Below are 27,160 nucleotides of genomic sequence, written 5' to 3' on the forward strand. Positions count from 1 at the left end.
AATGTCAGCATACCTCTACTAACTGTTTTAAAAGTGAGATGATTCATATCTAGTCTCTCTCTCTCCCCCCCCCCTAATCCGGTAATGGTGTGTTCCCAGGATGATTTTGAACTCGGCCAGCGTTCCATCGCCCAACGGATCCCGGCCGGCGGGCGGGTTGGTGCGAGGGGGAAGGTAGGGAACAGAGTGAGGGGGTGGGGAATGCGCCGGCCCGCGCTGCCTGACAAAGGCGGCATTTTTTGGTTTTGTATAACTTGCTGAGGTCGAAGGTTTTTGGGGGAGAAAGCTGTCGGCGCACGGCGGAACATATGTTAGGGCTGCGATGGGGTGGGGGACGGGGGATGGTTGTGACTGATGCACATTCCGGGTGGCTGGAGGTTGAAGTGTTGAGAGGCCCCGGGGGGCGGCGAGTGAGTGTCCACAGGGCCCGCGGTAGGAGCGGGACTCCCCCGCTGTAAATCCACTGGGCTAGTGGGAGCTGTGTGTGTACCCCCCCCCCCCCCCCCATCCACACCTGTGGGGAAGAGCAAAACCACAGGCCATCAATATAAGATAACCACCAAGAAATCAAATAGGGCAATTCAGAAGAAAGAACTTGCATTTATACAGCACCTTGCACGACCACCAGATGTCCCAAAGCGCTTTACAGCCAATAAAGTACTTTTTTGAAGCGTAGTCACTGTTGTAATGTAGGAAGGAAGGATTTCAGAAGAAACTTCTTTACCCGTGAAGATGTGGAATTTGATACCACAGGGCGTGCTGAGGCGAATAGTATAGATACATTTAAGGTGAGGCTAGATAAACATATGAGGGAGAAGGGAATAGAAACATAGAAGATAGGAGTAGGCCATTCGGCCCCTAGAGCCTGCTCCACCATTCAATGAGATCATGGCTGATCATCCAAACTCAGTACCCTGTCCCTGCTTTCTCCCCATATCCCTTGATCCCTTTAGCCTTAAGAAATATATCTAACTCCTTCTTGAATATATTTAATGAATTGGCCTCAACTGCCTTCTGTGGTAGAGAATTCCACAGGTTCACCACTCTCTGGGTGAAGAAATTCCTCCTCATCTCTGTCCTAAATGGCTTACCCCTTATCCTTAGAGTGTGACCCCTGGTTCTGGACTCCCCGGCCATCGGGAACATCCTTCCTGCATCTAGTCTATCTAGTCCTGTTAGAATTTTATAAGTTTCAATGAGATCCCCTCTCATTCTTCTAAACTCCAGCGAGTATAAGCCCAATGGACCCAATCTCTCCTCATATGTCATTCCTGCCATCCCAGGTATCAGTCTGGTGAATCTTCGCTGCACTCCCTCCATGGCAAGAACATCCTTCCTCCGATAAGGCGACCAAAACTGCACACAATACTCAAGAAAGAACTTGCATTTATACAGCACCTTGCACGACCACCAGACGTCCCAAAGCGCTTTGCAGCCAATAAAGTACTTTTTTGAAGTGTAGTCACTGTTGTAATGTAGGAAGGAAGGAATTCAGAAGAAACTTCTTTACCCAGAGAGCCGTGAGAATGTGGAATTTGCTACCACAGGGAGTGGTTGAAGCGAATAGTATAGATACATTTAAGGTGAGGCTAGATAAACACATGAGGGAGAAGGGAATAGAGGGTTCTGCTGATAGTTAAATGAGGAAGGATGGGAAGAGGCTCGAGTGGAGCATAAATGTCAGCATAGACTGGTTGTGCTGAATGGCCTGTTTCTGTGCTGTATATCCTGTATAACCTGGTGTCCTGGGCCCCTGCGCTGAGGTGTTGCCCCTCTCTCCCCATGGAAATTACAACACAGGGATAGGTCGCTCGGCCCAACCAGTCCGTCTGGCTGATTTTTCCCCTCTCTTAATAAAGCAAAACCACACCACTGCAGATGCTGTAAAACATTCATCAGATCACGTAGCCCTTGTGGAGAGAACAGACAAGTTAACGGCCCAGAAATTCAGGTCCCCACAGGTGAGTACGCACTGGGTACTCACGCGTAGGCCCAACGAAAGTGCCAGTTTCGCGCATGCGCGGGAAACCGGAACTTCCGTTCTCTTGAAAGAAGGGGTTGACAGGTGGAACGAGTGCGCCGGAGAGGCAGCGCGTGCGCATCGAACTTACGTTTTTTTTGCAATTTCTCTGGGAGGGTAAGTCTCCAGCAGTTATACTTTTAAAAAGCAGGTGCAAGGCCTGATTTTAACAAGGTAAGTGGTTAAACATTTTTTCCACAGGTTTATTATTTTTAAATACTTTAAAGAAAGGTAAGTTTATTTTTAGCCCTGTTAGAAAATGTAATTAATTTTTTCAAAAATTTAAATTGTTTAAAATAGTTATTTCATGTAATTTATAGTTATTTTAAAAATGTGATGTATTTTTAAAAATTTATTTGAAGTTTTAGTTATGTTTTGGGGCTTATAGTATTTATAGGTTTGACAGCTCTTCCTGTCAAATTTATGAATGAAGCATTCCCTGCTACCATTGGCTCTCCATGGCCCACGTGATCCATGGGGACGCTTCGAACTAACTGCGCCCCTGGGATACGCAAGCACTGTGCGCCGGCAGTTGGAGGAGGCCCATGATCGGAATCCCCGCGGGCCCACAGCTCAACGGCCGGCGCGCAAGGTAAGTGCAGGTCGGGGGCTTGCACCCGCGGGAAGCCTCCGACCCGAATTTCTGGGCCAACATGATTTTAAAAACAGAAAATCGTGTAAACATTCAGGAGGTCACAGACAGCATCGGTAGAGGGGAAACAGTTAACGTTTCAGGTCAATGACCTTTCGTCAGAACAAGTTAACATTGTCAGGCGCGGACCCTTCATCAGAGCTGGAAGATTAGCGACCGACTGCATTTAAAAAGGAACGTAACAAGCAGGAGGGGATAAAACACACACGCACAGGAAAACAAATAGAATGACTTGTAAAGTGTTTTAAGTGGAGAACAGGAGATGGTGGAAGTGACTTTAAGTTGGCGAGTTGCAGGCTCAAGTCTCCACATGGGACTATGATATAGTGGCAATAATAGACCTGGCTCGAAGGTGGGTAGGATTGGTAACATGATTCCTAGCTACAAGGTATTCAGGAAAGATAGCAAAGGAAAATATAAGTGGGGGTGGTGGCAGTATTGATCAAATAACCTATTCTAGCATTGGAAAGGAATTATGTTGTTGAGCCACATACGGAATATATTTGCAGAAGCAAAATACCGCGGATGCTGGAAATCTGAAATAAAAACAGAAAATGCTGGAAATACTCGGCAGGTCAGGCAGCATCTGTGGAGAGAGAAAGAGAGTTTGTCAGAACTGAGGACATAGATGGACTGGTGAAATGGGTGGACCCATGGCAAATGGAATTTAATGCAGAGATGTGTGAAGTGATTAATTTTGGTTGGAAAATTGGGAGAGGCAATATAAACTATAATAACACCGTAAAGGGGGTGCAACAAAGGTTCACTAGATTGATTCCTGGGATGAGAGGGTTGTCCTATGAGGAGAGATTGAGTAGAATGGGCCGATACTCTCTGGAGTTTAGAAGAATTACAGGCCAGTCAGCCTAACCTCAGTGGTGGGAAAATTATTGGAAAAAATTCTGAGGGACAGGATAAATCTTAATTTAGAAAGACATGGATTAATCAGGGACAGTCAGCATGGATTTGTTAAGGGAAAGGTCGTGTCTGACTAACTTGATTGAATTTTTTGAGGAGGTAACAAGGAGGGTCGATGAGGATAGTGCGTTTGATGTAGTCTATATGGATTTTAGCAAGGCTTTTGATAAGGTTCCGCATGGCAGACTGGTCACGAAAGTAAAAGCCCATGGGATCCAAGGCAAAGTGGCAAGTTGGATCCAAAATTGGCTCAGAGGCAGGAAACAAAGGGTAATGGTCGAAGGGTGTTTTTGTGACTGGAAGGCTGTTTCCAGTGGGGTTCCGCAGGGCTCAGTACTGGGTCATTTGCTTTTTGTGGTATATATCAATGATTTGGACTTGAATGTTGGAAGTATGATTAAGAAGTTTGCAGATGATACAAAAATTGGCCGTGTGGCTGATAATGAAGAAGAAAGCTGTAGACTGCAGGAAGATATCAACGGACCGGTCAGGTGGGCAGATCACTGGCAAATGGAATTCAATCCGGAGAAGTGTGAGGTAATGCATTTGGAGAGGGCTAACAAGACAAGGGAATACACAGTAAATGGTAGGACACTGAGAAGTGCAGAAGATCAGAGGGACCTTGGAGTGCATGTCCACAGATCCCTGAAGGTAGCAGGACAGGTAGATAAGGTGGTTAAGAAGGCATACGGGATACTTGCCTTTATTAGCTGAGGCATAGAATATAAGAGCAGGGAGGTTATGCTATATATAAAACACTATTAGGCCGCAGCTAGAATACTGCGTGCAGTTCTGGTCACCACATTACAGGAAGGGTGTGATTGCACTAGAGGGTGCAGAGGAGATTTACGAGGATGTTGCCTGGGCTGGGGAATTTTAGCTATGAGGAAATATTGGATAGGCTAGGGTTGTTTTCTTTGGAACAGAGGAGGCTGAGGGGAGACCTAACTGAGGTGTATAAAATTATGAGGGGCCTATGTAGAGTGGATAGGAAGGACCTATTTCCCTTAGCAGAAGGGTCAATAACCAGGAGGCATAGATTTAAAGTAATTGGTAGGAGGTTTAGAGGGGATTTGAGGAGAAATGTTTTCACCCAGAGGGTGGTGGGGGTCTGGAACTCACTGCCTGAAAGGGTGGTAGAGGCAGAAACCCTCATCACATTTAAAAAGTACTTGGATATGCGCTCGAAGTGCCGTAACCTACAGGGCTACGGACCAAGTGCTGGAAAGTGGGATTAGGCTGGAGAGCTCTTTGTTGGCCAGCATGGATAGGATGGGAGGAATGGCCTCCTTCTGTGCTGTAAATTTCTATGATTCTATTAATGAGGAATGATCTCATTGAAACGTGTAAAATTCTTAGTGGGTTTGACAGGGTAGCAGCTGAGAGGCTGTTTACCCTGGCTGGAGAGTCTAGAACTAGGGGGCATAGTCTCAGGATAAGGCGTTAGCCATTTAGGACTGAGATAAAGAAAAAGAAAGACTTGCATTTAGCTAGCGCCTTTCATGACCACTGGACGTCTCAATGCGCTTTACAGCCAATGAAGTACTTTTGGAGTGTAGTCACTGTTGTAATGTGGGAAATGTCTTCACTCAGGGTTGTGAATCTTTGGAATTCTCTGAGTGTTGTGGATGCTCAGTCGTTGAGTATATTCAAGATGGAGTTTGATTGATTTTTGGACACTGAGGGAATCAAGGGATGTGGGGATCGGGTAGGAAAGTGGAGTTGAGGTAGATCTGGCATGATCTTATTGAATGGCGGAGCAGGCTTGAGGGGCCAAGTGGCATGTGCTCCTATTTCTTGTTATGTAAACTAAATGGTACAATTTTAAAGGGGGTGCAGGAACAGGGAGACCTGGGGGTGTACGTACACAAGTCTTTGAAGGTGGCAGGGCAAGTTGAGAAGGCTGTTTAAAAAGGCATATGGGATCCTTGGCTTTATCAATAGAGGCACAGAGTACAAATGCTAAACCTTTATAAAATACCAGTTAGGCCCCAGCTGGAGTATTGTTGCCAATTGTGGGCACCACATTTTAGGAAGGATGTTAAGGCCTTAGAGAGGGTGCAGAAGAGATTTACTAGAATGGTACCAGGGATGAAAGACTTCAGTTATGTGGAGAGACTAGAGAAACCCAGGTTGTCCTCCTTGCAGCAGAGAAGGGAAATTTTATAGGTGTTCAAAATCTTGAAGGGTTTTGGGTTTTGATAGAGTAAATAAGAAAAAACTGTTCCCAGTGCCAGAAAGGTTGGTAACCAGAGGACACAGATTTAAGGTGATTGGCAAAAGAATCAGAGGCGAAATGCGGAAAGTTTTTTACGCAGCGAGTTGTTGTGATCTAGAATGTGCTGCCTGAAGGGGCGGTGGAAGCAGATTCAGTAATAACTTTTAAAAATTGGATAAATACTTGAAAAGGAAAATTTGCAGGGCTATGAGGAAAGGGCAGGGGAGTGGGACTAATTGGAGAGCTCTTTCAGAGAGCCGGCACAGGCACGATGGGCCGAATGGCCTCCTTCTGTGCTGTATGATTCTATGATGATGGTACAATGGTACTGTCCTTTATAAAGGAAATGCATCCTCTTGCTGACTGAAGAGCACTATGGGAGATTTGCTAGTATATATTTAAAATAATCTGCACATTGCACTTCAGATGTCGTCACACTTGTGTCTAGTGCATGTTTGTCCATCTGCCTTTGGATGCCACCATCCTAAATATACAAAATTGTGTCACACCTGCTGCTGATTTGGCTAGAATTTCATGTTAAAGCAGCGACATTTAAAAACCGAAGCGTTGGGAGTTGTACAAGTCAAACTCAGGAAAAGCTGGTAGATAACTATGAATGGGAAAACTCCCAAATATGGCCATGAAAATGGCCAGTCCCGAATGAGCTTCAGCAAAATCCACCAATAAAGGCAAACTAATGAAATGAATTAACATATTTTGGTTGCCATCCTTGTCCAGTATAGTACTTACATTTATAGTGTCATCTTTTGAGGACACGCTGAGGCCCCCTACTGCCTGTTCAAATAAATGTAAAAGATCCCATGGCATCTTGGCCAACATTTAACTCGCAAAGCGACACCACCGAACCATAGTAACTGATCATTTATCTCATTACTGTTCGTGGGACTTTACTTTGCACAATTTGGCTGCCACGTTTGCCTACATAAGTGACTACACTTCTAAAAGTCATGAATTGACTGTGAAGTACAGGAAACTTTGTGCTATCCGGGACTGAGCTGTTGCCGTCCCATCAAAAGTGCCGGACAAACCAGTGCTAATGTTGAAACATACGGAGATTTTGAGATCCATATCTGGCAACAAACCCAGCTTCTAAACAGTCGGCCGTACCTTGCAAGCGTCTCTGTCGCTTAGCAACAGCTTCAGCGAGACCTTGCAGAGCCTGACTGGTGGGGAAAAAAAGCAACGAAAAGAAAAACCTAACGAAACGGCTCCTGATTTTTGCCGGTGGCTCGAGCATTCCGGACAGTTAACCTCCGGATAAACCAAAGTTTCCTGTACTTTGGGATGGCCTGACGATGTGCAAGGTGCTATGTAAATTCAAGTCCATTTGTTCTTCAGACCCGCCTGAATAATACTATGTTCTGTGTTCAGAATGTTTCCAGCAAATATTTTATGCAAAAAAGTCTCAACTGAACTATTTAAAAAAAAATACAAAAATGAAACACCTATTTCCTGTTTTTTTTCTGACTGTAAGATAACTTGGCCTCTACCCAAAGGAGTCATGCAGCTGCCAATCTAGAGAAACTTCCTGCAGTAAGATCAGTTACCCTCCTGATTTGCCTATCTGGACTAGTTCCCCACAGAGAGCATGTGATCAGTGTTCTCAAAAGAACAAACAGACTAGGATAGCAGCTCGGTGTAATCATGCTTCTGACCCCGGACTACCAGTGCACAATATTCCAGGAGATCAACAGTATAGGTTCTTGTTTTGCACATTATCTGAAAGATTCTGATACCTGTTCCTGTATGTATGCTTGGGTCCAATCTAGTTACAAGTTTTATTATAAGTTAGAATCGCATATGAAACTACAAGATGTTTGTTTCATGCATTTTTATAGCTTTAAATGTATAATCTATCATAATCCACATTAATACAAATCTAGTCAAGTCGTACTTCAATAAATTAACAGATTATCTGTTAAGTTTACAGTTGTTGCCTCTTACTCACTGTCCAAAGGTTTGATCAATCAAAAATGTATGTTACTGCAGGTTCTTGTGTAGACAGCAATGGGGTTGTGCTGTACACACATTGGATCTGTTTAATCCTTTTCCAAGAGGAAACAACTGCCACTGTTGTAATAAAACTATTACTGAATATATTTTGTTACCTGCCACCAAATCATATAAACTCACAACTATTGGACTTCATAGATAAGAACATAATAGGAGCAGGAGTAGGCCATTCGGCTGTTCCGAGCCTGCTCTGCCATTCAATGAGATCATGGCTGATCTTCTGCCTCAACTCCATTCACCGTCCCTATCGCCATATCCCTTGATGCCCTTACTAGTCAGAAATCTATCGACTTCTGTTTTGAATATACCCAATGACTGAGCCTCCACAGCCCTCTGGGGTAGAGAATTCCAAAGATTCACCACCCTCTGTGAAGAAATTTCTTCTCAGCTCAGTCCTGAATGGCCTACCCTTTATCCTGAGGCTGTGGCCCCTGGTTCTAGACTCCCCAGCCAAGGGAAACATTCTCCCAGCATCCACCCTATCAAGCCCTGTAATAATTTTGTATGCTTCAATGAGATGCCTTTAAGAGGAAGCTAGATAAACACGAGGTAAAAAGGAATAGAAGGATAAATAGATAGGGTTAGATGAACTGGGGCGGAGGCTCGTGTGGAGCATAAACACCGTCATCGACCACTTGGGCCGAATAGCCTGTTTCTGTGCCGTACATTCTATGTAATTCAAAAGTGCAATGTGAATCAGCTTAGCTGTTTGTTCAATACATCATTATTGTGGTACAGTGGATGTTGTGATTTTACTATATCCAAATTGATTTTCTATAATCAGTAGAACATTTGGTTACAGAAATCTGAGATTACTTAACAGTGCAAATTGTACAAAGTTAATCACTATGGTGATTCATCATTGGAGTTGTTTTCACCTAATATGTAGTGTTTTATCTAATGTTTGTTTTACAGCTAGCAGTACTACTAAGGAGACCATTTTAGCAACTAAAGATGCCAGCAGGGGTGTCCTGGCCTCGTTACCTAAAGATGCTGGGGACAAGCATTCTAGCAATGTTTGCAGGAGCAGAAGCAGTACACAGGTACTACAGACCAGATTTGGTGAGTGAGAAGTCTTATACATTTTGTTTACCTCTCTAACCTTGCCATTAATATTCTCTGGCTGGGGAGGGGTATGTAGGCAACTTGACTTCCGGTCTCTGGCAATACTGCTCCTAGCCTGCCACTAGGACGTGAAGGTTGAGGGCTGATGGTCAGTTGTGCTCCAGCTATTAGCATTTTATTCCCGTTCCCTTTATTTCTGTAAAGAAATGCAGCAGTGAACTCTACTCAATGTTTCTTTTCTCCAAGCACATAGTTGAAATTGGGAAGCTCATTTTGAGGGCATGCATAAACCCATGTTCCCTCTGCGGCATAGAAGAAACATCTGTGTGCCACACCTCATCAGTTCTATTTAAAACGGTCTCCACCCAATGACTTCCATGTTTAAAAAAAATGACACCACATACTCTTGGGGATAACATTCTCTTCACCAGGTGAAGATAAATTCGATGCATTTCTACACCTCAGCCATACTAGCATTAATGTGTTTTTTGTCTTTATTCAATTCATATTTATTAAAGATCTAACGTGCATTTAATCCATCATATACTTTGGTCGTCGCATATTTTTCAAGCTGCACATTTTGTTTCACACTTGCAGCTGGTTGGTTCAAATTCCATATTAATAAAAAAGTGTCAATCACACCGGAAGTGGTAAGCAATGTACCAATCAAATGTGGGAAACATGGGTAGATGACGTCCAAACAAAAGCTACCAATGAAATTGCTAAAAATATATTTTGAAAATCTTTAAGCCAGCCACTTTGCCCAAGCTGAGAATTTACTGCAAACAAGGTTTGTAACGTTAAAAATGACAATACCATTTTCTGTATTTGACTAGACGCCATTTATGTATAGATCAAGTTAAAGCATGAACTCTCCTTGTGAGGTAACTTTAATAGCAGCAAAAACGATAGCTGATAACCCACAAGTACCATGAGAAGGTTGAACACATGCAGGTGAGTTGAAAGAAAGAAAACTTGCATTTATATAGCGCTTTTCACAACCACCGGACATCTCAAAGTGCTTTACAGCCAATTAAGTACTTTAGGAAACACGGCAGCCAATTTGTGCACAGCAAGCTCCCACAAACAGCAATGTGATAATGACCAGATAATGTTTTTGTTATGTTGCTTGAGGGATAAGTATTGGCCCGGATCTTTTACGTCCACCTGTCGGGGCCTCAGTTTAACGTCTCATCCGAAAGACGGCACCTCCGACAGTGCAGCACTCCCTTAGCACTGCGCGGGAGTGTTGCACCTCCGACAGTGTAGCGCTCCCTTAGCACTGCACGGGAGTGTCAGCCTAGATTTATGTGCCCATGTCCCTGGAGTGGGACTTGAACCCACAACCTTCTGACTCAGAGGCAAGTGTGCTGTCCACTGAACCACAGCTGACACTGGAGTAGGAAAGGACTTGCACTATCTTTATATTTATAATGCATTCTACAGGGTTACATTTCTTTTATCTCAGAACTACAAACAAGTAAAACAAAATTCAGCACATTCTGGAACAGCAGTCGCAAGCTTGGAGGGAGGTTCTGAATAAAAATCTTGAATGTGTTGTCCAAGGGGAACCAATATATTTATATCTAGCTACATTGGGCAAGGAAAATACAATTTATTCTCCAGGAAGCAATCAAAAACTACTACTTTATTGTGGGAGCTCAAGCTTTCTAAATGCTTTGTTGTAATGTGCCTCACTTCTATGCTCCAGCACCTCCCTGGCAATAGAATAATCTCTGCTTCATTGTGAGCAACGCCACACAAGATGTGGTGGTTTATGTAAAACTGAGAAGATTAGTCAGACTCCAAAGTGCCACCGTCTGTTAGAAAAAACCTAGTCATTTTATGCTGGGCTTGTCAAACCTGGGGCCAAATTTTTAAAATCTTTTAGTTCTCTGGTTGAGCAACATATAGCTTTCATGTGTGAGTTTACAATGTTTCAAAATCGAGCCCAGTTATGTCCTCACCTTACAATCACACATTTGCACTTTTCAGCAAGAGGCACTAGATACGGAATCAGAACCCTAGTTGATTTTGGTCCCTAGCCCAAAAGGTCCTCCCTAATCTTAGATAGGGATGCTTCCTGCCTATTAACAGGTTTATAAAATAATTATCAGGTCACCTAAGTCTATGCTGCTCTAAATAGACCTAGCTCCTTGAGCCAATTGTAGTTGAGGTTCTTTACACCAGGAATCATTCTTGTAGCTCTCCTGGACCTTTTCCAAGGGCACTATATCACCCACCAAAACTGGGCACAGTATTCTAGATGTGGTCTGACAAGTGATCTGTAGTGTCAAACTGGTGTCCTTTGATTTATACCGAACAGTACTTCCCATACCCAGTGTGTTAGCTAGTTTCTCTACATTGGTAATGAACCTTTAGTGATCTGTGCACAATAACAGCAAGTATTCCTTTCAAAACTGCAATTGAGCAAACTTTGAACTTTATAAGATAGCTAGATTACTCAGCACTCTTACTATGTTACACTATAGAGGCAATGGGCACCAATATACAACTTCACTTCTTTAGTAGGGCAAGTTCCCAATCCTGGTCATGTTAATGGCTGGTGGTGGGGGTGGGTAGCAGAGTAATTGGCCCAAGTTGCTGTTACTAAAATCTCCAACCAGGGCAAGAGCATCAACTGGCTGGTGTTTTAACTAACCAGCAGTTTATTGCACAAGGAACCTAAAATGGTGGGAGTAAACCAAATTAATGGTGCTTGTAACCATAAACTATAGTGTAGTTATATTTACTGTTCAGGACTTTATGGATCAAAATGAGCTTTATTCTGAACTTGTTTATCTACTTTAATATTCTAATGCCTGTTAATTTAAGTTTTGATTCCAGTTTATGCTTTCTTTAGAGTATACCAGAAATTCCACCTAAACCAGGTGAGCTTAAAACTGAACTGCTAGGCCTGAAAGACCAAATTCAAACTCCTAATTCTGAAAAACATTGAAGGAAGTGGACAGAAGATTCAAGTGCTCCATAAAATATATTGGACAGCTAGACAACTTTGTTGTTTTAAATATTTGATTTACCAAAAAAAATTGTAAAATTGACATTTAAAAAATACAAATTTTGTGGGCATGATGTTCCACAATCTCAACTGGTGTTTTTTTCTGTATTTGCTTCCAACAATCTTCTTGACTGGGCCATTAAGCAGCTCTAAAGCTGGTGAGTCAAAGCCATTGCTATATACATGGAGGTGAAACAGGACAAAAACTGGTATTCTTGCACACCTAGTGACTTAACTTTAGAGTAGCAGAACCTTAGCACCCATCTTGGCCAGTGACTTGTAGAGAAAGATGAAACAAGCACTTCTTTTGCAACAGTCACAATTTGTTTTTTGACTAGATGTAGGTGTTTGTACTGGACAACCAGAAATTGGAGGCCTAGTGGTACAAGCAAAATAGTAGTGGTATATACACTTGTCCAAAATGATCTTTAAAACTAAAAGGAACCCATACAAGTGCAGGCACCAGCACTTAGGTAATTGAATGATACTTTATGTAGGCACCAGCATTGTTAATTGGCTTGTGCAATTTCTACTTGGAATGAGAAAGTCTTAGGGGAAGATTGTAGCTTTGCAAGATAAGGAAAACCATGTATAAATTTATCAGACTTGTCAGAGGAATGGCTTGAATGGTTACCTCTGCTCAAGAGAACTCTTGCCAATTTCATTTGGTTAACTAAATATGGCTGAGCTAACTAGTGTTTAGAACAGTCCTAGGGAACAGGAGCTCCACAACACATCTGTTCTCTAGGGCAGGTAATAATTCATTTTTGTACAGTACTGCAAATAAATTGAACTTGAGCATGTTTTCATTTGTTGTTCAAAGTCACTAATTACACACTAGTACTTGTAGTCAACACACCTGATACCTACTGGGCATCCCTCGTCATGGTTCCTCAACAAGATCTAGGACCTGCTCAACTAGTGGGACAAAGAATGAATCAGTTTGGCTTTGAGACATCTGGCTCAGCAAGGCAGGCAGACTAGTAGTTTGCCAGATCAGTGTACAGCCAACCTCTACCCTGGTCCAAAACCATTTCTTGGAACACCTACATTTTGCTGGTTTGCAAATTTCATTAGCATCTAGTTAAAGCTATACCAGCCTGGAGCAGATCGTGCAAATAAAGTTTACCTCATACAACCAACTCCTCTGATAACTCTTCAAGTGGGCTGGACACTATTTTACCATGTACCCCCAGTTATGCTTCCAAAGAGTCAATCTAAATGGAGCTAAGAATATATCTCACTTTTACAAGTCAAAGCAAGAACTAAAATTGCTACCATGAATTCATCTACAGATCTGGTCAAATTCTGAAACCCTGGACTGGCACCTGTTGCAGAAATCCAGGTGAAAGCCAAACATCCACTTCTGTAAAGCTGGTAAAGGCACACATTTTACTCTAGTACGTGAAATAAGAGGCAGCCGAGGATAGAAAATACCTGAGGGGAGGGTTTCAGTGAGACCTTGCAACCCACAAAGCCAGAGGAAAATCAGTACCACAGAGCTAGATAGTTAGTTAGGCTAGATAGCTAGTGAAGAGGCAGCAGAGAGATTTAGCCAAATTTGTAACCAGAGGACACCGATGTAAGGTGATTGGCACGAGAACCAGAGGTGACATGAGGAAACTTAAAAACACAGCAAGTTGTCATGAAAAATGCACTGCCATGTAAGCAGATAAACAAACTGGATAAACTCTTAAAAGGGAGAAAGCCACCACAGGCATGGTGGACTGAATGGCTTCCATTAGAATTAAAGCAACAGGTTAAGGAATATTCAGCACTAAACCTTGAAGTTAGGATTTTAAAATTAAGCCTCGTGAAAGATTAGAACAAAATCCTCCTCTCCGCGTAGTGTAGCGAAGATTACAGGTTGATGCAGTCAACTGGCTCCTACAAAAAAAGTACAAAGTTACAAGGCTACCATCCTATTCCTTGGAGAATTTAATTCAACATATTAAGGCAAAGTTGATCTTTGTACTGGAAATGCAGTTAATTTTTGTACTTTCTCCAACAATTCAATTTCAACGTATTGCAGCTAATACAAACTCACAATTTAAAATGCCAAAAGCAAGCATGAACAAGTTTGTGGAAAAGTTTTATTATGGTTTACATGACTAGTTTCACAAGAAATTGTCATTTTAAATATTACAAATTTACAGTCATTTCACTTCCACAAGGAATGTAAATAACATACAAAACTCCTTTGCCCACCCAGACCCTTTAAGAGGGTTAAATCCGAATTGTTTGCTCTTCAACATTCTGTTCAATGGCTTCACGTCCCAGTACTTTACACCTCCCCATTCAATGTAGATTGTAGTCTATTAATTCCTTATAATTCATCCTTTACATCTGTGGATTCCTGGAATAAGTGGAGGGGGAAAAAAATTTATGCAGCTCCATCCCAGTAATGTACTGAAAGTGTTCAGTGAATTTGTTGCATTGGAATTATAGTATACACATGCAAGACCCACCTCAGTCTGTTTTTCTTCTGTTTCATCATCTTCCTCTGCATCATTGTCATCATCTGCTTTCGCCTCGTCTTGTTCTTCAACCTCTTCATCTGCAACTTCTTCATATTCTTCAACCTAAACAGGGTACAGCAATTCAGTTTCATTCAAAGTGTAATTAGAATGCAACATTCTCAATAAAACAGGGTTTATTTAAAAAGGCAATCCAACTCAATTTCTACAGGAATTGTAGGTAATCTTCCTTGTCCCAAAACACCCAGAATATACTATGAGTTTAACATTGTAGAATGTACAGGAAACTTTTGTTTAACCGGAGGTTAAAAGTCCAGAAAGCTCTATCTACCGGCAAAATTCAGGAGCTGTTTTCTATAAGTTTTTTTACTTCTCGTTGCTTTCCCCCCACCCCGGCTCTGCAAGGTTTGTAGCTAAGCAACAGCTTCAGCTAGAGACGCTTGCAGCTGCAGCCGACTGTTTTGAAGCTGTTGCTAAGCAACAGGGTTTGTTGATTCACACGGAGCTGAAAAGCTCTATGTTTTAACATTACCGCTGGTTTATGCGGCAGTTTTGATCTAACGGCACCAACTCGGTCCCGTCAGTGCCGGATACCAGAAAGTTTCCTGTATACACAAATTCAATGATGTACCTGTGCATCAAGGTCTATGTTCATGCTTAGACGAAGCATTCTTTCAATTCGATCACCATATGCTTTAGTGTCTGGTAACTGGTAACCTGAACGCAGTGTGGCAGTCTCAAGCAACACTACAGCAAGGTCTGCAGCAGTCTGATCATCCTCATTGTCCTAAAGAAAAAAAAATGGAGACAGTGTTGCCTGCAGCTCACAGTTCAGCTGGATTATGAAAACACTAGCAGAGAAAGATGCATCATATTTCCTTCCTTGAAAGGTAGCTTTTATGGTACTCTTCCTCCTTTTCCCCCCCCACCCCACACACAGGTGCTAGCCCAGAAATGACCAGATTTATGGAAATCAAATTAACAACGTGCCATGTTGGGATTTGCATTCGTGCTAGTCTAATTATTATATACTGTAACACTATTGTACCCTAGTAAAGCTCCTGTTTGAACATTTGCATTTTATATCTGCTAATCTTGCTTAGGCAATTTTGTGCTGTGGCTACTGGATAGACAGGCAAAACCCATTCCTTAGAGGAGTCCTTTATCACAGGGGAAGAGCACAGATTAAAGGGGACCAGACCTGTGTCCCACTCAAAATGAATAAAAACACACTTGTGGTAACTGGGGCATCTCCAATATACTGGTAACACGAGTGCCAAATAAACCTACCTTAACTCGCTTCAGCATCTCCTTGATCAAAGGATGTCTTGGATTAACTTCAAACGTCTTCTTTTGACCAGAATAGTAACTGTGGAAGAGTTTATAAACAGATTAATTAGTACTAGAATGTACAGGTCAAATCTAAACCATTTCTTTTCCGCCTGCACCAACACTAAAGCTCCAGTACCAGTTTCCTCAGCTTTTAAAATGAAGGAACTAGTGTGAAAGTTGGAACTTTTAGTGTAGCACCATAGACTTTGCCGTGCAACTAACTATTGATGATTATGCATTCTACAAGCTAGCACTGGTAGTGTTCAATCTTTAGTCAGTAAGTTACAGCATAACTTTTGATTGTTAAGCAACAATAGAATATGGAGGCCACAAGGTGCCCTGTAGCAAAGCTTAAACCAAGCTACAGTTTAGGCCATGTTAAAGACTGGTAAATTAGCATTCGCTACCATTTAGAACTAAATCAAAGCCAACTTACTTTGTGGAAATATCTTTTCCAGTCTGGTAGGCCTGAGCCTTCATGATTCTTTCCATATTACCAGACCATCCATACTGGCTAGCCACAAGAGCACTAGGAGAATCTGTGAGACGCTGGGACAGAACGGCCTTTTCAATCTTAAAAAAAGAAATACTCAAGTTAAGGGTTCATCCTCCTCACATTCTAGTCTTTCTAAATATTGAAACTGATTAAAATATCAACATGTATAACTTTTTATTTCACTTTATTCTGGGTAGTTAATTGTTGCCATCTGCAGTATTAAACCCTGCCTTCACTTGCTGCTTAGCATTTTATAGTAATACCCATCTTGTAGTTTTTGGAAAGTTCCTCTTATGATTCTTCTACAAGCATGAAGTTACTACTTGGTTGTACCCTCTTACTACAATTAGCACTTGCACATGGCAGGGTTTACTATGGTAATAACTACTGTCACAATACATTAGGAAGCCACTCTTCTGACATGTAATAGCATAAATATATCTACTGTAACAGCCAAATGAACTTAAATACAGTTCTGAACTACATCATCTATGGGACAATGGATTGGTTGGTTTCCCCCCTCTCCCCCTCCCCAAAATGAAAGCCAAATAAACATTCTGAAAATTTACTACCAAGGTGTGTATTATTCCATCATATACCTTATCTTTCAGTGCTTTTTCCTTGAGCCAGGTCAAGAGTGGTTCATATTCCTTCTCCATTGCTTCATGCTTTTCTTTAGCCTTTTCACTTTCATCAAATTTCAGTCCTTCTTTGGCAACATTCTGGAACCTCTTTCCATCAAACTCAGGCAAAGCTTGGATACAGTATTCATCTACAGGTTCTGTCAGATACAGCACCTCATAACCCTTCTTCAAAAGTCGTTCAACAAAGGGAGAAGATTCAACCTGGAAAAAGAAAATCCAGTAACTAGTAGCTTGCTTCATATTAGCCCAGCAAACACTCTTACACCAGTTTTTATACTTCAAGCTGAATAAATTTCTAGCAACTCTCCCACTTTGCACAGCAATGGAGTTCAGTAGTAGTGTTATGTACTTTGCAAAAAAGAGTAAATTACTCGAGTACACCCTATTGAATTACAAATTTGGCCTCCTACAGTGCAAACAGTTAATTATCCCCATCAATGGTATCTGCCATCACACCTCTTGTCTGCTCGCTCCAGCCATGAAGTAGATCTTGTCTTGTTTCTCTTTCATTCTTTCCAGGTACTGCTCTAAACTAGTCGATTTGGAATCATGGTGAGAGGACTGGAAACGCAGCAACTTAGCCAAACGTGTTCTATTGGAGTGATCCTCAATTACACCCAGTTTGATGTTGGTCCCAAATTCCTTCCAGAACTCATCCTCATACTTCTCCTCTGCAATCTTCTTGATCATATCCAGAGTTTTGCGTACTAGCTTCTTTCTAATGACCTATGAGATAAGTAGGCAAGTCAGGAATCCAGTATAGCAAACAGAATAGATTAAGCTACTTGAACATACAACTAGCATAAAGTATTTTCAATGTTTTGTAGTGATGCAAGTTAGTTTTTCTCCAGATATGCAGTAGAGATGTGCTATTGCAACATCCTGTGCAAGAATAAAATCAAAAAATTCAGTACTGTACCACACAAGGTACCTCCTTCAAGTCAAGTAAATGGAGTAAGCAACAAGAGTTAGAGCTCTAAACTTTTAGAAGTCCAGTTATACTGAAAGCATCAATAAAAGGCATTAAAAACTGTACCCGAGTTTTACATCTGTATTATTTTATTAACTTGCTTGCCATCTCAAATGCAGTATGTTGCATATGATAGTCAGCAATACTTCAACTCTCCTCAATAGAGATGAATAGAATATGTACCTTCAGCAGTTTGTGCTGTTGCAGAGTCTCACGGGACACATTCAGAGGTAGATCATCAGAGTCTACCTGTGAAAGAGAATGTTAAGTGCAAGTTTAATATCAAACCACCACACAAAAACCACAAAGTACAGGTTATTTCCTAACAAAAAAGAAAGCAGTTAAAAAGTACAATCATACAAATAAGACTAGTCTTAAAGTCTACTTGACCAAGATGTATAAAAACTCTTCAGAGTAGTTAAGTATACCAACATGCTTTCTGTGTAGGTTTTCCACTGCCAGAACTGCTTTTTAAACACCTGCATGCATCAGGCAAACAATGCAGAATGAAGTATTTTACAATTTTGTAGTGAAATGCGGGGAACACAGTGAAATGCGGGGAACACAGTGAAATGCATAAGATTCTCAGTAACTAAACAGTTGTTTGATCTATTTGGGTTCAGCTGACGATGGTGCAGATTGCTTTGCCTAGAAAGGACAGGGCTTGCATACCAAATGTTGCAATTTTGAGAAGGCTACAGTTCTGGCCAGACCTTGTGCATGTGCATTAGTCACACTTATATGAATACTTACTACACCCTTGACGAAATTCAAGTATTTTGGCATCATATCATGGAAGTCATCTGTGATGAACACTCGACGAACAAACAACTGCAACAAGAGTAAACTATTAGAGAAGTGTTATCCAACCTACCAGTACACTACTGCCATTAATGCATATACAACCAAAGAGATGTGCTTAAAGCTGGTAATCATGCAAGGAGCCATCTTTGCATTCTTGGAAGTAATGATTCATTGCTATACTATCAAAATTTGCATCAATCCAGCAGCACAAATACTGCTTATAGTTGACTCGTGTATCAAGTGCACAAAAGCTAAATAGAAACTCAGAAGCAAAAGAGAAAGTGCTATTTTCCTTTGCTTTCCCCACCCAATCAGAACAGGATGCAAATACCAATGCACTAGTCTAATTGAATTAGGAGATGTTTCTAGGTGGCGTGCAGGAAAGCCCTAGACCCACCCAGAGGTTCCTATCCCATTGATAGAAGGGATGCAAACTTGGCAATATACAATAAGTTCTATTTCTGGTAGTGATTCTGGCAACTGAACAGTTGGAGGTGCATGTAACACCTGAACCAAGTATTTCTTTATAAAAAGATAGCAATGTGTGGTGCGACAATTTAATGTGGTTTTTAAAACTTAAAATCAGCATACCATACCTTAATGTAGTCGGACTTTTTTGATCCATATTCATCAAATAGACCACGGGGTGCAGTTTTAGGCACAAACAAGATGGACTTGAATGTGACTTCTCCTTCAGCAGTGAAGTGGATATGAGCTATTGGGTCATCAGAATCCTGGAGAAGAGAAAAGCTTTTATAAATACCAACGGAGAGAAGTTAAATGCATTGGGGGAGGTACTTTCAGTATATTACGTCAAAGCATTACTAGGAGATACTATTCCAGACTTGCTCTCTGCAGACAGACTGAATGTCACCTTCATGAGCACCAGCATAAGTGTTAGCATAGCATTCAGATTGGCCCTTCAGGGTGAAGTACCAGCTAGACACCATGTACTTGTCTCATACTGGATTTGGTGAACTGGGAGTCCTCCCAATCGAGTACCAGAACAGTCATCATGAAACCACTTGGCAGGTGACAAACATTTGGAATGGAGATGATCTCAAGATCTTTAAAAACAAAATGTTACCTTTGAGAAGGTCTTGTAGAAAGCTGTATATTCATCATCTTCTATTTCTTTAGTTGGTCTTTGCCAGATTGGTTTAATGTCATTCATTAGCTCCCAATCCCAGACGGTCTTCTCAACCTGCAAGAATTGGGAATTATAGCAGCACAGGAACAGGATTAATCCATTCAGCCCCTGGAGGCTGTTCCACCATTCAATTAGATCATGGCTGATCTGGATCTTAACTCCCACCTTGGTTCCATAACCCTTCAAACCCTTGCCTAACAAAAAGGAAAAAAAATAAAAATCTACCAATCAGCATTGAAATGGTCAACTGACCTCAACAGCTTTTTGGGGAGAGTTCCAGATTTCCACTACCCTTTGTGTGAAGTGTTTCCTGACATCACCCCTGAACAGCCTGGCTCTAATTTTAAAGGTTGTGCCCCCTTGTTCTGAACTCCCCAGCCAGAGGAAATAGTTTCTCTCGATCTACCCGATCAAATCCTTTAATCATCTCAAACACCACCATTAGATCACTCACTATTCTATGTAACCAGTCCTCAAAATGAACCCTTTTAGCACCAGTATCATTCTGGTGACTGTGCCCCCCCCTCCCTCTCAAAGCCAATCCATCCTCCCCGAGGTGCAGTGCCCAGAACTGAATGCAGTATTTTTGCACCTGTACACTAGTGTTTAGTGATTGCTGTACTTGGACTCCCAAATCTCTGCCCATGCAGTTCCTCACTGTTAGAAAATACTCAAAATACTCCAATCCATCTTTCTTGGGTGCAGAGTGGAGGACCTCACACTTTCCCACATCAAACTCCATCCGCTAGAGTTTTGCCCATTCACTTAATCTATAAATGTTCCCTTGCAATTTTCTACTCCAGTCTATGCTATTTACTGCACCACCTAACTTCGTGTCGTAGCAAACTTATATATACGGCTCGCTCTTCCACCATCCAAGTCATTTAGAGTGAAAAGCTGCAGCCCTAGTTGGGGGATACCACTAGTCACATCCTTATCCCTAGTCTGTCTTCTGCCTCCGAACCAATTCCCTATCCAAGCCAATTCCTTGAACACAACATATTTAATGGCTGAAAAATGTTCATACCTTTTTGGTTTTAGCCTTCTTTTCTTCCTCTTCTTCAACTGCCGCCTCATCATCAGTCTCTTCCTTTTCCTTTGTTTCCTCCTCGTCCATTGGTTCCTCTACAGTTTCTGTCTATTAATGGAAGTTTTTGTTAAACTCAAATAGGAATTACAAGGAGTTTACTGTCCAGATTCACATTTCTGAATTACCTTACTGCTCCAGATATAGATGGGGAAGTTGATGAACTGAGAGTATTTCCTCACTAGATTTTTGATGGTGTCCAGTTCAAGGTAATCAGATGCCTCCTCCTTCAAGACTAATCTAAAGTAAACAGGAACATAGGAAAGGAGACAATGTCACACATTCCACTGATATGCAATACTAACCCTTTATAGCACCAAGTCATCTGGTCAGGTTAACAATATCCTAGCAAATCTATAATATTGGCTTCATTAGCCAGTAATAGCAATTACACCCTCCTTACAAATACCACCAACCAGCCATTCTCTTCTCCCACCATAGACCATCAAGCAAAGCTCTGAACGAAGCCCAAGGAATTTTTTTTTTTTTTTTTTAATTTAAAAAAAATAAAATAAATAAAAACACACACCTTGCACCATTAACTTACGTGACAGTAGTACCACGTCCTAATGTATTTCCTCGTGGATCCTCAATTATAGAGAACTCATTGGAGTCAGATTCCCAGATGTGTTGTGTACCATTGTTGTGCTTAGAGGAGACAATAACCTTATCGGAGACCAAGAAAGAAGAGTAGAATCCAACACCAAACTGACCAATCAGCTCAGAGGTAGACTGGTCATCACTTTGCATATCTGTCAGCTTATTTAAGAATTCACTCGTTCCAGACTTTGCAATTGTGCCAAGGTTTTTAATGAGCTCATCCTTAGTCATGCCAATGCCTGTATCTGTGACATGTAGCATGTTCTTCTCTTTGTCAGCCTAGGGAGAAAGCAAAGTCCTTAACTATAAATATTGAATCACCACCAAACCATCGCTGCATTTTCATTTGCACCAGTTCAAGAAAATAATTCACTGATCAGGAAACTAAATTTGGTCTTCTGTCTTTCTCACTATCCTAAGCAACGTGCTCAAAACTAAAAAATGTCCCCCAATCACCTTCATGCTTCTAGCTGGGTAGGGTGCATAAAAACTCAAAACTATTATTTGCAGCACATATTATGTGCCACCAAACCTCATCTCCCAACAAATTCTCCTCCAAGTACCACTAAAACAAATTTAAGCTTTGTAGGCATAATGTGTCAACTAGAAGTGTGATGGATAGGAAAAGACAACTCTCACTATGCAGGTCAAAGAGTAGCTCCAGCACATTTAAAACTGCACATTTAAAAATGCACAAACATTAATACTGCAATTTTCTTTGTGGGTATATACCTACACTTGCTCCCCCATAAAGTGGCAGAACTCAGGAGCCAAGCCCTGATCTTACTCACAAGCACACCAAATGTCAATGGCAAGGAGGCCATATGACACCACTGACAGTTATAATACAAGCTATAATCCCGTGCCAGTCTATATTTCATGTGCCCAATGTGTCTCTAATGCTCGAGAAAACTGATGCACTCTGAAGTTAGACAGCTAGGTAGTCTTTAGTTACTAAATGTCTGATCAAAATCCTGACTAGAGTAATACATCAGTTAATCCAGCAGAATTTTACTACAATCCAAAACAAATTTAATGAATGAAAGCAAACCTTTATCTTTATAGTCATCTCTTCTGTGGCATGTAGTGCAGTATCATTTGTTAAAGATATTAACCGGATCTTGTCCAGAGCATCGGAAGCATTAGAAATCAGTTCACGTAGAAATATCTGGTAACCATAAACATTATGTTAACATTCAGTACCCAAATATATATTTAACTTAAAATGCATATGCACTGGTATTTATGAACTTTACCCTAGTAGCCAGCTGTTGCAAACTTCAAATGTTAGTAATCTGCTGTATTATAATGCACTGCTTGCCTTGTTTATTAGGACACCACAGCTATTATCAGGGAATAATGGACAAGTCCATGGTTGACTGTATAGAACACAACAGTATATACACACACACACAAATAATTGTTCTTTCAGACAGTCTCTGGTCCCCTCTACCCCAGAAGTGAGGAAGTAAAAGGATTACCCTGAGCAAGTGGAAACAATTTAAAAATCACTACTGAACACCCAACATATCTAAATTCTGTGGTACTGCAAAAGTGTCATGATTGAGAATGCCATATGCAGATGGTCACAGGACACAAGTTCTTGGTCAACTTCAGAACAGCTGGGTGAAGCTCATTTTTAATCTCACCTCTTTGTTTTTGTAAAGAGAATTAATGATTAACTTCATCATTCTGTTAACCTCTGCTTGGAACAGAAACTTTTCAGCCTTTTCCCTAATTTCCTTAACTTGAGCAGGATTCAATCCATCTAATTGGATAGCTTCTTCCTCCCTACAAAAAAGGCAAGAGGGAGGGTTAGATTCAGTTATTTACAATAGATCAAAATACTTAACACTGCATATTTAAGAGGACAAAATTGACTATTTCCTGTTCAAAATGACAACCACAAAGACTTCCTTGAATTTTAAGCTTCTGTGGCACTCACCAGCTCAGCTCTCCTTCCCTTCCAATTCCATCATTTGCAGCCAGGATTGGGTCCATTTATTTGGAGTTTGACTAGCCTAGGCACTGATCTGGAGCTACATGACTATGAAACTAAAATACTGATCAAGTGTACTGCATACTATACCAGTAACAGGATTTTGCCAATGTTACACAGCTCGAGATCAGCTCCAAGGTCAGACTGAATTCCAGCCATTGAAATGAAAAGATTCTCACTAAACTGAAATATGGAACATGCACATTAGTGGAATTAAGCCAAATGGCACAATGTCAAACACAGACAATGTTCCCTACTAGATGTGTAGCTAGATACTAAAGTAGTACAACACTGCACAATAACTTTCCTGCTCCTTTGATGCTACTGAGGTCATGCAAGAACAGATCAATCGCATTTTCATTACAAAAACCATTCAAGTAGTTTTCAAGAGTTACATATAGATACTAAATTATCTTTCTGTTAGTGTTATTGTGTATTGCACAAACCACCAAAATTATAGGATCATTCACATAATTTTAGTTCTCAAGATGTGGGCAACACTGCCCATCCTAGTATCAATCAGTGTGGCACTAGTCACATTGGCCCCCTGCCCTTAGACATTAGTTGGGTTTGTACAACAATCCTGCAGCTTTCATGTCATTTTCTGGAAGCACACAAATTCCCAGATGAATTGAATTTGATAGCTTGCCATTGATGGGATTTGAAATCATCACCTCTGGGTTGTTGGTCTAGCACCACAACCACTAGAATATAAAGCCACCACCAATACCTTTTAACAACTTCATCGTCGGTTCGAGATCCATCCCTGCTTTTGCCCAGATCCTCCTCCACCACCGTCTCATCTTCTGCTCTAACAAAAACTGGAAAAAAAAGTGAAGGCAGTTGTTAAAAACCTTCTGGAATAAGTCACCCGTCAGGACTGTCCTTGGGAATGAACCCCCACAGTAAGATTTCTAATGACACAAAACAACCTCCCTCCCGAGTCCAAGTGGCATTGGGGGGCGGGGCAGCTCTCATGGGTTGACGTGGGGATGGGTGGGTGGAGTGGAGAGGGACGGGATTTTTTTTTTGGGGGGGGGGGAAAGAGAGAATTGATCGCCTGCCTGGGGGTTTGGGGGGGGAATTGATTAATTGATTGCTGGGTTTTTTTTTTGGGGGGGGGGGGGGGGGGATTGATTGCCTGCCTGGGGTTTTTTGGGGGGGGGGAAGAATATTGATTGCCTGGGGGTTGGGGGGAGATTGATTGCCTGGGGGTTGGGGGGAAGATTGATTGCCTGGGGGTTCGGGGGGGGGGGGGGGGGGAAGATTGATTGCCTGGGGTTTGGGGGGGGGGGGGGGGATTGATTGCCTGCCTGGGGGTTTTTTGGGGGGGGGGGGGGGGGGGGAAGAATATTGATTGCCTGGGGGTTGGGGGGAGATTGATTGCCTGGGGGTTGGGGGGAAGATTGATTGCCTGGGGGTTCGGGGGGGGGGGGGGGAAGATTGATTGCCTGGGGGTTGGGGGGGGAAGATTGATTGCCTGGGGGTTGGGGGGGGGAAGATTGATTGCCTGGGGGTTGGGGGGGAAGATTGATTGCCTGGGGGTTGGGGGGAAGATGGATTGCCTGGGGGTTGGGGGGGGGGGGGGAGAAAAGATTGATTGCCTGGGGGTTGGGGGAGAAGATTGATTGCCTGGGGGTTGGGGGGGGGGGGGGAAAAGATTGATTGCCTGGGGGTTGGGGGGGGGGGGGGAAAGATTGATTGCCTGGGGGTTGGGGGGGGGGGGGGAAAGATTGATTGCCTGGGGGTTGGGGGGGGGGGGGGGGGAAGATTGATTGCCTGGGGGTTGGGGGGGGGGGGGAAGATTGATTGCCTGGGGGTTTGGGGGGGGGGGGGGGGAGAAAGATTGATTGCCTGGGGGTTGGGGGGGAAATTGATTGCCTGGGGTTGGGGGGGGGAAGATTGATTGCCTGGGGGGAAGATTGATTGCCTGGGGGGAAGATTGATTGCCTGGGGGTTGGGGGGAAATTGCCATGGGGTTGGGGGATTGATTGCCATGGGGGTTTTTTGGGGGGGGGGGGGGGGGGGTATTGATTGCCTGGGGGTTGGGGAGTCAGAAGTCCTTTCACCACCTTCCCCCCTCCGTCGCCGCCTCCTCAAATTTCACGGCGTGCGCTCTCCAGTCAACAGCGGGTCGCCCGAAGGGAGGTGGAAGCGGCCGATTGGCCGAGATTCTGAGGCTCTTCCCCATGAAGGATGGGGAAAGAAAGAGAGAAAGGCAGTGAGTGAGTGAATCGGGCCCGGCCCTCCGGGTCGTCGAGCGGAGGGAAGCTTCCAGAAAGGTGGTATGGGCGGGCGCCCCCCGCACTTACCGATCGCCAGGAGCGCGCACAGCAGCGCCAGCACCCAGGCCTGCTTCATCATCGGGAGGCCCTTCAACTCTCGACGATTTTCCCCCAACCTCAGCACCTGTCGACCCAGTCGGTGTTTTTCTCCTCACACTCACGCCGCTCGCTCGCCGCTTCACTCGGACTCTTCAATAAAAGCGGCGGGAGGGAGGAAGGGGAGGGGGCGGGGCCAACAGCCGCGGCCCGGCCGCCAATCGCAGCCGACCACGGCAAAGAACCGCCGACCAATCAGCAAGCTCTGCGAAAACGTCTCGCCCAATCGCCGCCTTCCATGTACCCGCGCCTACGTCGGGAGCGTGGCTACTCCCGATTGGTGGAGGAGCGGGCCGAGCTTTTTGACGGGATTTTTTTTCATCCTCGCTCTCCGCGTTTAGTTTTTTTTTTGGCAGGGTGCGGGGGAATGTAATTTCTCATTGGTAAGAATCATAAAAGAAAAAAAATGCAGCTTTTTATTTTTTTTTAAAAAACAGCCTCTGTGATTTACTTCCGGGGGGGGGTCGCCTGACCCAACGCTCCGGATCGTTTACCTTGGTAACGAGCCCTGGAGACGGTTGCGATGGAAACGGGTGGTGGTGGTGAGAAGCGAGGGCCGCAGGGCAGGAGCATCAGAGCCCTGGTGAGATTTTGATTTTAAAACACCTGCAGGCGTTGAGCAAATGTCTGATTCCGATAGATGCAAATGATATGAAAAGCGAAAGACCCGGCGGTTGCTGGAAACACTCAGCCGACCAGGCAGCGTTTGTGGAGAGAGAGAGAGAGAAAACCAGAGTTAATGTTTCAGTGACCTCCTCCAGGCCCCACAACCCTCCCAGATCTCTGCTCTCCTCCAATTCTGGCCTCTTGTGCATCCCTGATTTTAATCCCTCCACCATTGGTGGCCCTGCCTTCAGCTGCCTGGGCCCTAAGCTCTGGAATTCCCTCCATAAACCTCTCCGCCTCTCTCTCCTCCTTTAAGATGCTCCTTAAAACCTACCTCTTCGACCAAGCTTTTGGTCACCTGTCCTAATTTCTCCTCATGTGGCCCAGTGTCAAATTTTGTCTGATTTACGCTCCCAAGAAGCGCCTTGGGACCTGTGGAATTCTCTACCACAGAAGGCAGTTGAGGCCAATTCATTAAATATATTCAAGAAGGAGTTAGATATATTTCTTAAGGCTAAAGGGATCAAGGGATATGGGGAGAAGGCAGGGGCAGGGTACTGAATTTGGATGATCAGCCATGATCTCATTGAATGGCGGAGCAGGCTCGAGGGGCCGAATGGCCTACTCCTGCCCCTATCTTCTATGTTTCTATGTAATCTATATATATAAATCGGTACTTCTGTCTGTC

The 27,160-nt window shown here is 42.9% G+C and overlaps 3 protein-coding genes across 5 annotated transcripts in view; 2 read left to right on the forward strand and 1 right to left on the reverse strand.

The window, feature by feature from the left end:
• The first annotated feature begins 65 nt into the window (after nucleotides 1–65).
• On the forward strand, nucleotides 66–12,016 carry LOC147106394 (ubiquinol-cytochrome-c reductase complex assembly factor 6-like). Of its 3 annotated transcripts, none has more exons than XM_086009459.1 (3): nucleotides 66–174; nucleotides 8,758–8,904; nucleotides 11,771–12,016. In XM_086009459.1, the coding sequence occupies exons 2-3, from the start codon at nucleotides 8,797–8,799 to the stop codon at nucleotides 11,864–11,866; spliced, it is 204 nt and encodes a 67-aa protein (XP_085865585.1). In that variant the 5' UTR covers nucleotides 66–174; nucleotides 8,758–8,796; the 3' UTR covers nucleotides 11,867–12,016. The 3 variants fall into 3 exon arrangements, with proteins under 3 accessions (XP_085865585.1, XP_085865586.1, XP_085865587.1); XM_086009460.1 differs by lacking the exon at nucleotides 66–174 and adding an exon at nucleotides 365–410; XM_086009461.1 differs by lacking the exon at nucleotides 66–174 and adding an exon at nucleotides 557–788.
• Nucleotides 12,017–14,002: 1,986 nt separating this feature from the next.
• Nucleotides 14,003–25,971, reverse strand: hsp90b1 (heat shock protein 90, beta (grp94), member 1). The gene is made up of 18 exons (XM_086009454.1): nucleotides 25,798–25,971; nucleotides 24,216–24,306; nucleotides 23,136–23,277; nucleotides 22,538–22,654; nucleotides 21,434–21,765; nucleotides 21,015–21,126; nucleotides 20,827–20,937; nucleotides 19,737–19,853; nucleotides 19,246–19,383; nucleotides 18,599–18,676; nucleotides 18,029–18,094; nucleotides 17,332–17,601; nucleotides 16,831–17,076; nucleotides 16,172–16,308; nucleotides 15,694–15,772; nucleotides 15,035–15,190; nucleotides 14,395–14,508; nucleotides 14,003–14,282 (listed from the first exon to the last, which is right to left on the reverse strand). The coding sequence occupies exons 1-18, from the start codon at nucleotides 25,847–25,849 to the stop codon at nucleotides 14,253–14,255; spliced, it is 2,388 nt and encodes a 795-aa protein (XP_085865580.1). The 5' UTR covers nucleotides 25,850–25,971; the 3' UTR covers nucleotides 14,003–14,252.
• Nucleotides 25,972–26,247: 276 nt separating this feature from the next.
• Nucleotides 26,248–27,160, forward strand: part of LOC147106396 (putative tetratricopeptide repeat protein 41) — an 87,448-nt gene continuing 86,535 nt past the window's right edge. The window contains exon 1 of the mRNA XM_086009463.1: nucleotides 26,248–26,449. The gene's annotated coding sequence lies outside the window, so the exon portion shown is untranslated. The remainder of the gene's footprint in view (nucleotides 26,450–27,160) is intronic.

This window comes from Somniosus microcephalus, chromosome 16 (genome assembly GCF_052327205.1).
Source record: "Somniosus microcephalus isolate GS21.2 chromosome 16, FLI_Smic_1.0, whole genome shotgun sequence".
NCBI lineage: Eukaryota > Metazoa > Chordata > Chondrichthyes > Squaliformes > Somniosidae > Somniosus > Somniosus microcephalus.

Bases quoted from the DNA above. Each gene is read 5' to 3' on its own strand.
- LOC147106394 (XM_086009459.1), top strand. From the start codon at position 8,797: ATGCCAGCAGGGGTGTCCTGGCCTCGTTACCTAAAGATGCTGGGGACA. The intron at 8,905-11,770 runs GTGAGTGAGAAG...TGCTTTCTTTAG, and splicing joins GGTACTACAGACCAGATTTG to AGTATACCAGAAATTCCACC.
- hsp90b1 (XM_086009454.1), bottom strand. From the start codon at position 25,849: ATGATGAAGCAGGCCTGGGTGCTGGCGCTGCTGTGCGCGCTCCTGGCG. The intron at 19,384-19,736 runs GTAACATTTTGT...TCTCTTCTCCAG, and splicing joins TCTACAAGACCTTCTCAAAG to GATTCTGATGACCCAATAGC. The intron at 18,095-18,598 runs GTAAGTATTCAT...TCTCTTTCACAG, and splicing joins TGAATTTCGTCAAGGGTGTA to GTAGACTCTGATGATCTACC.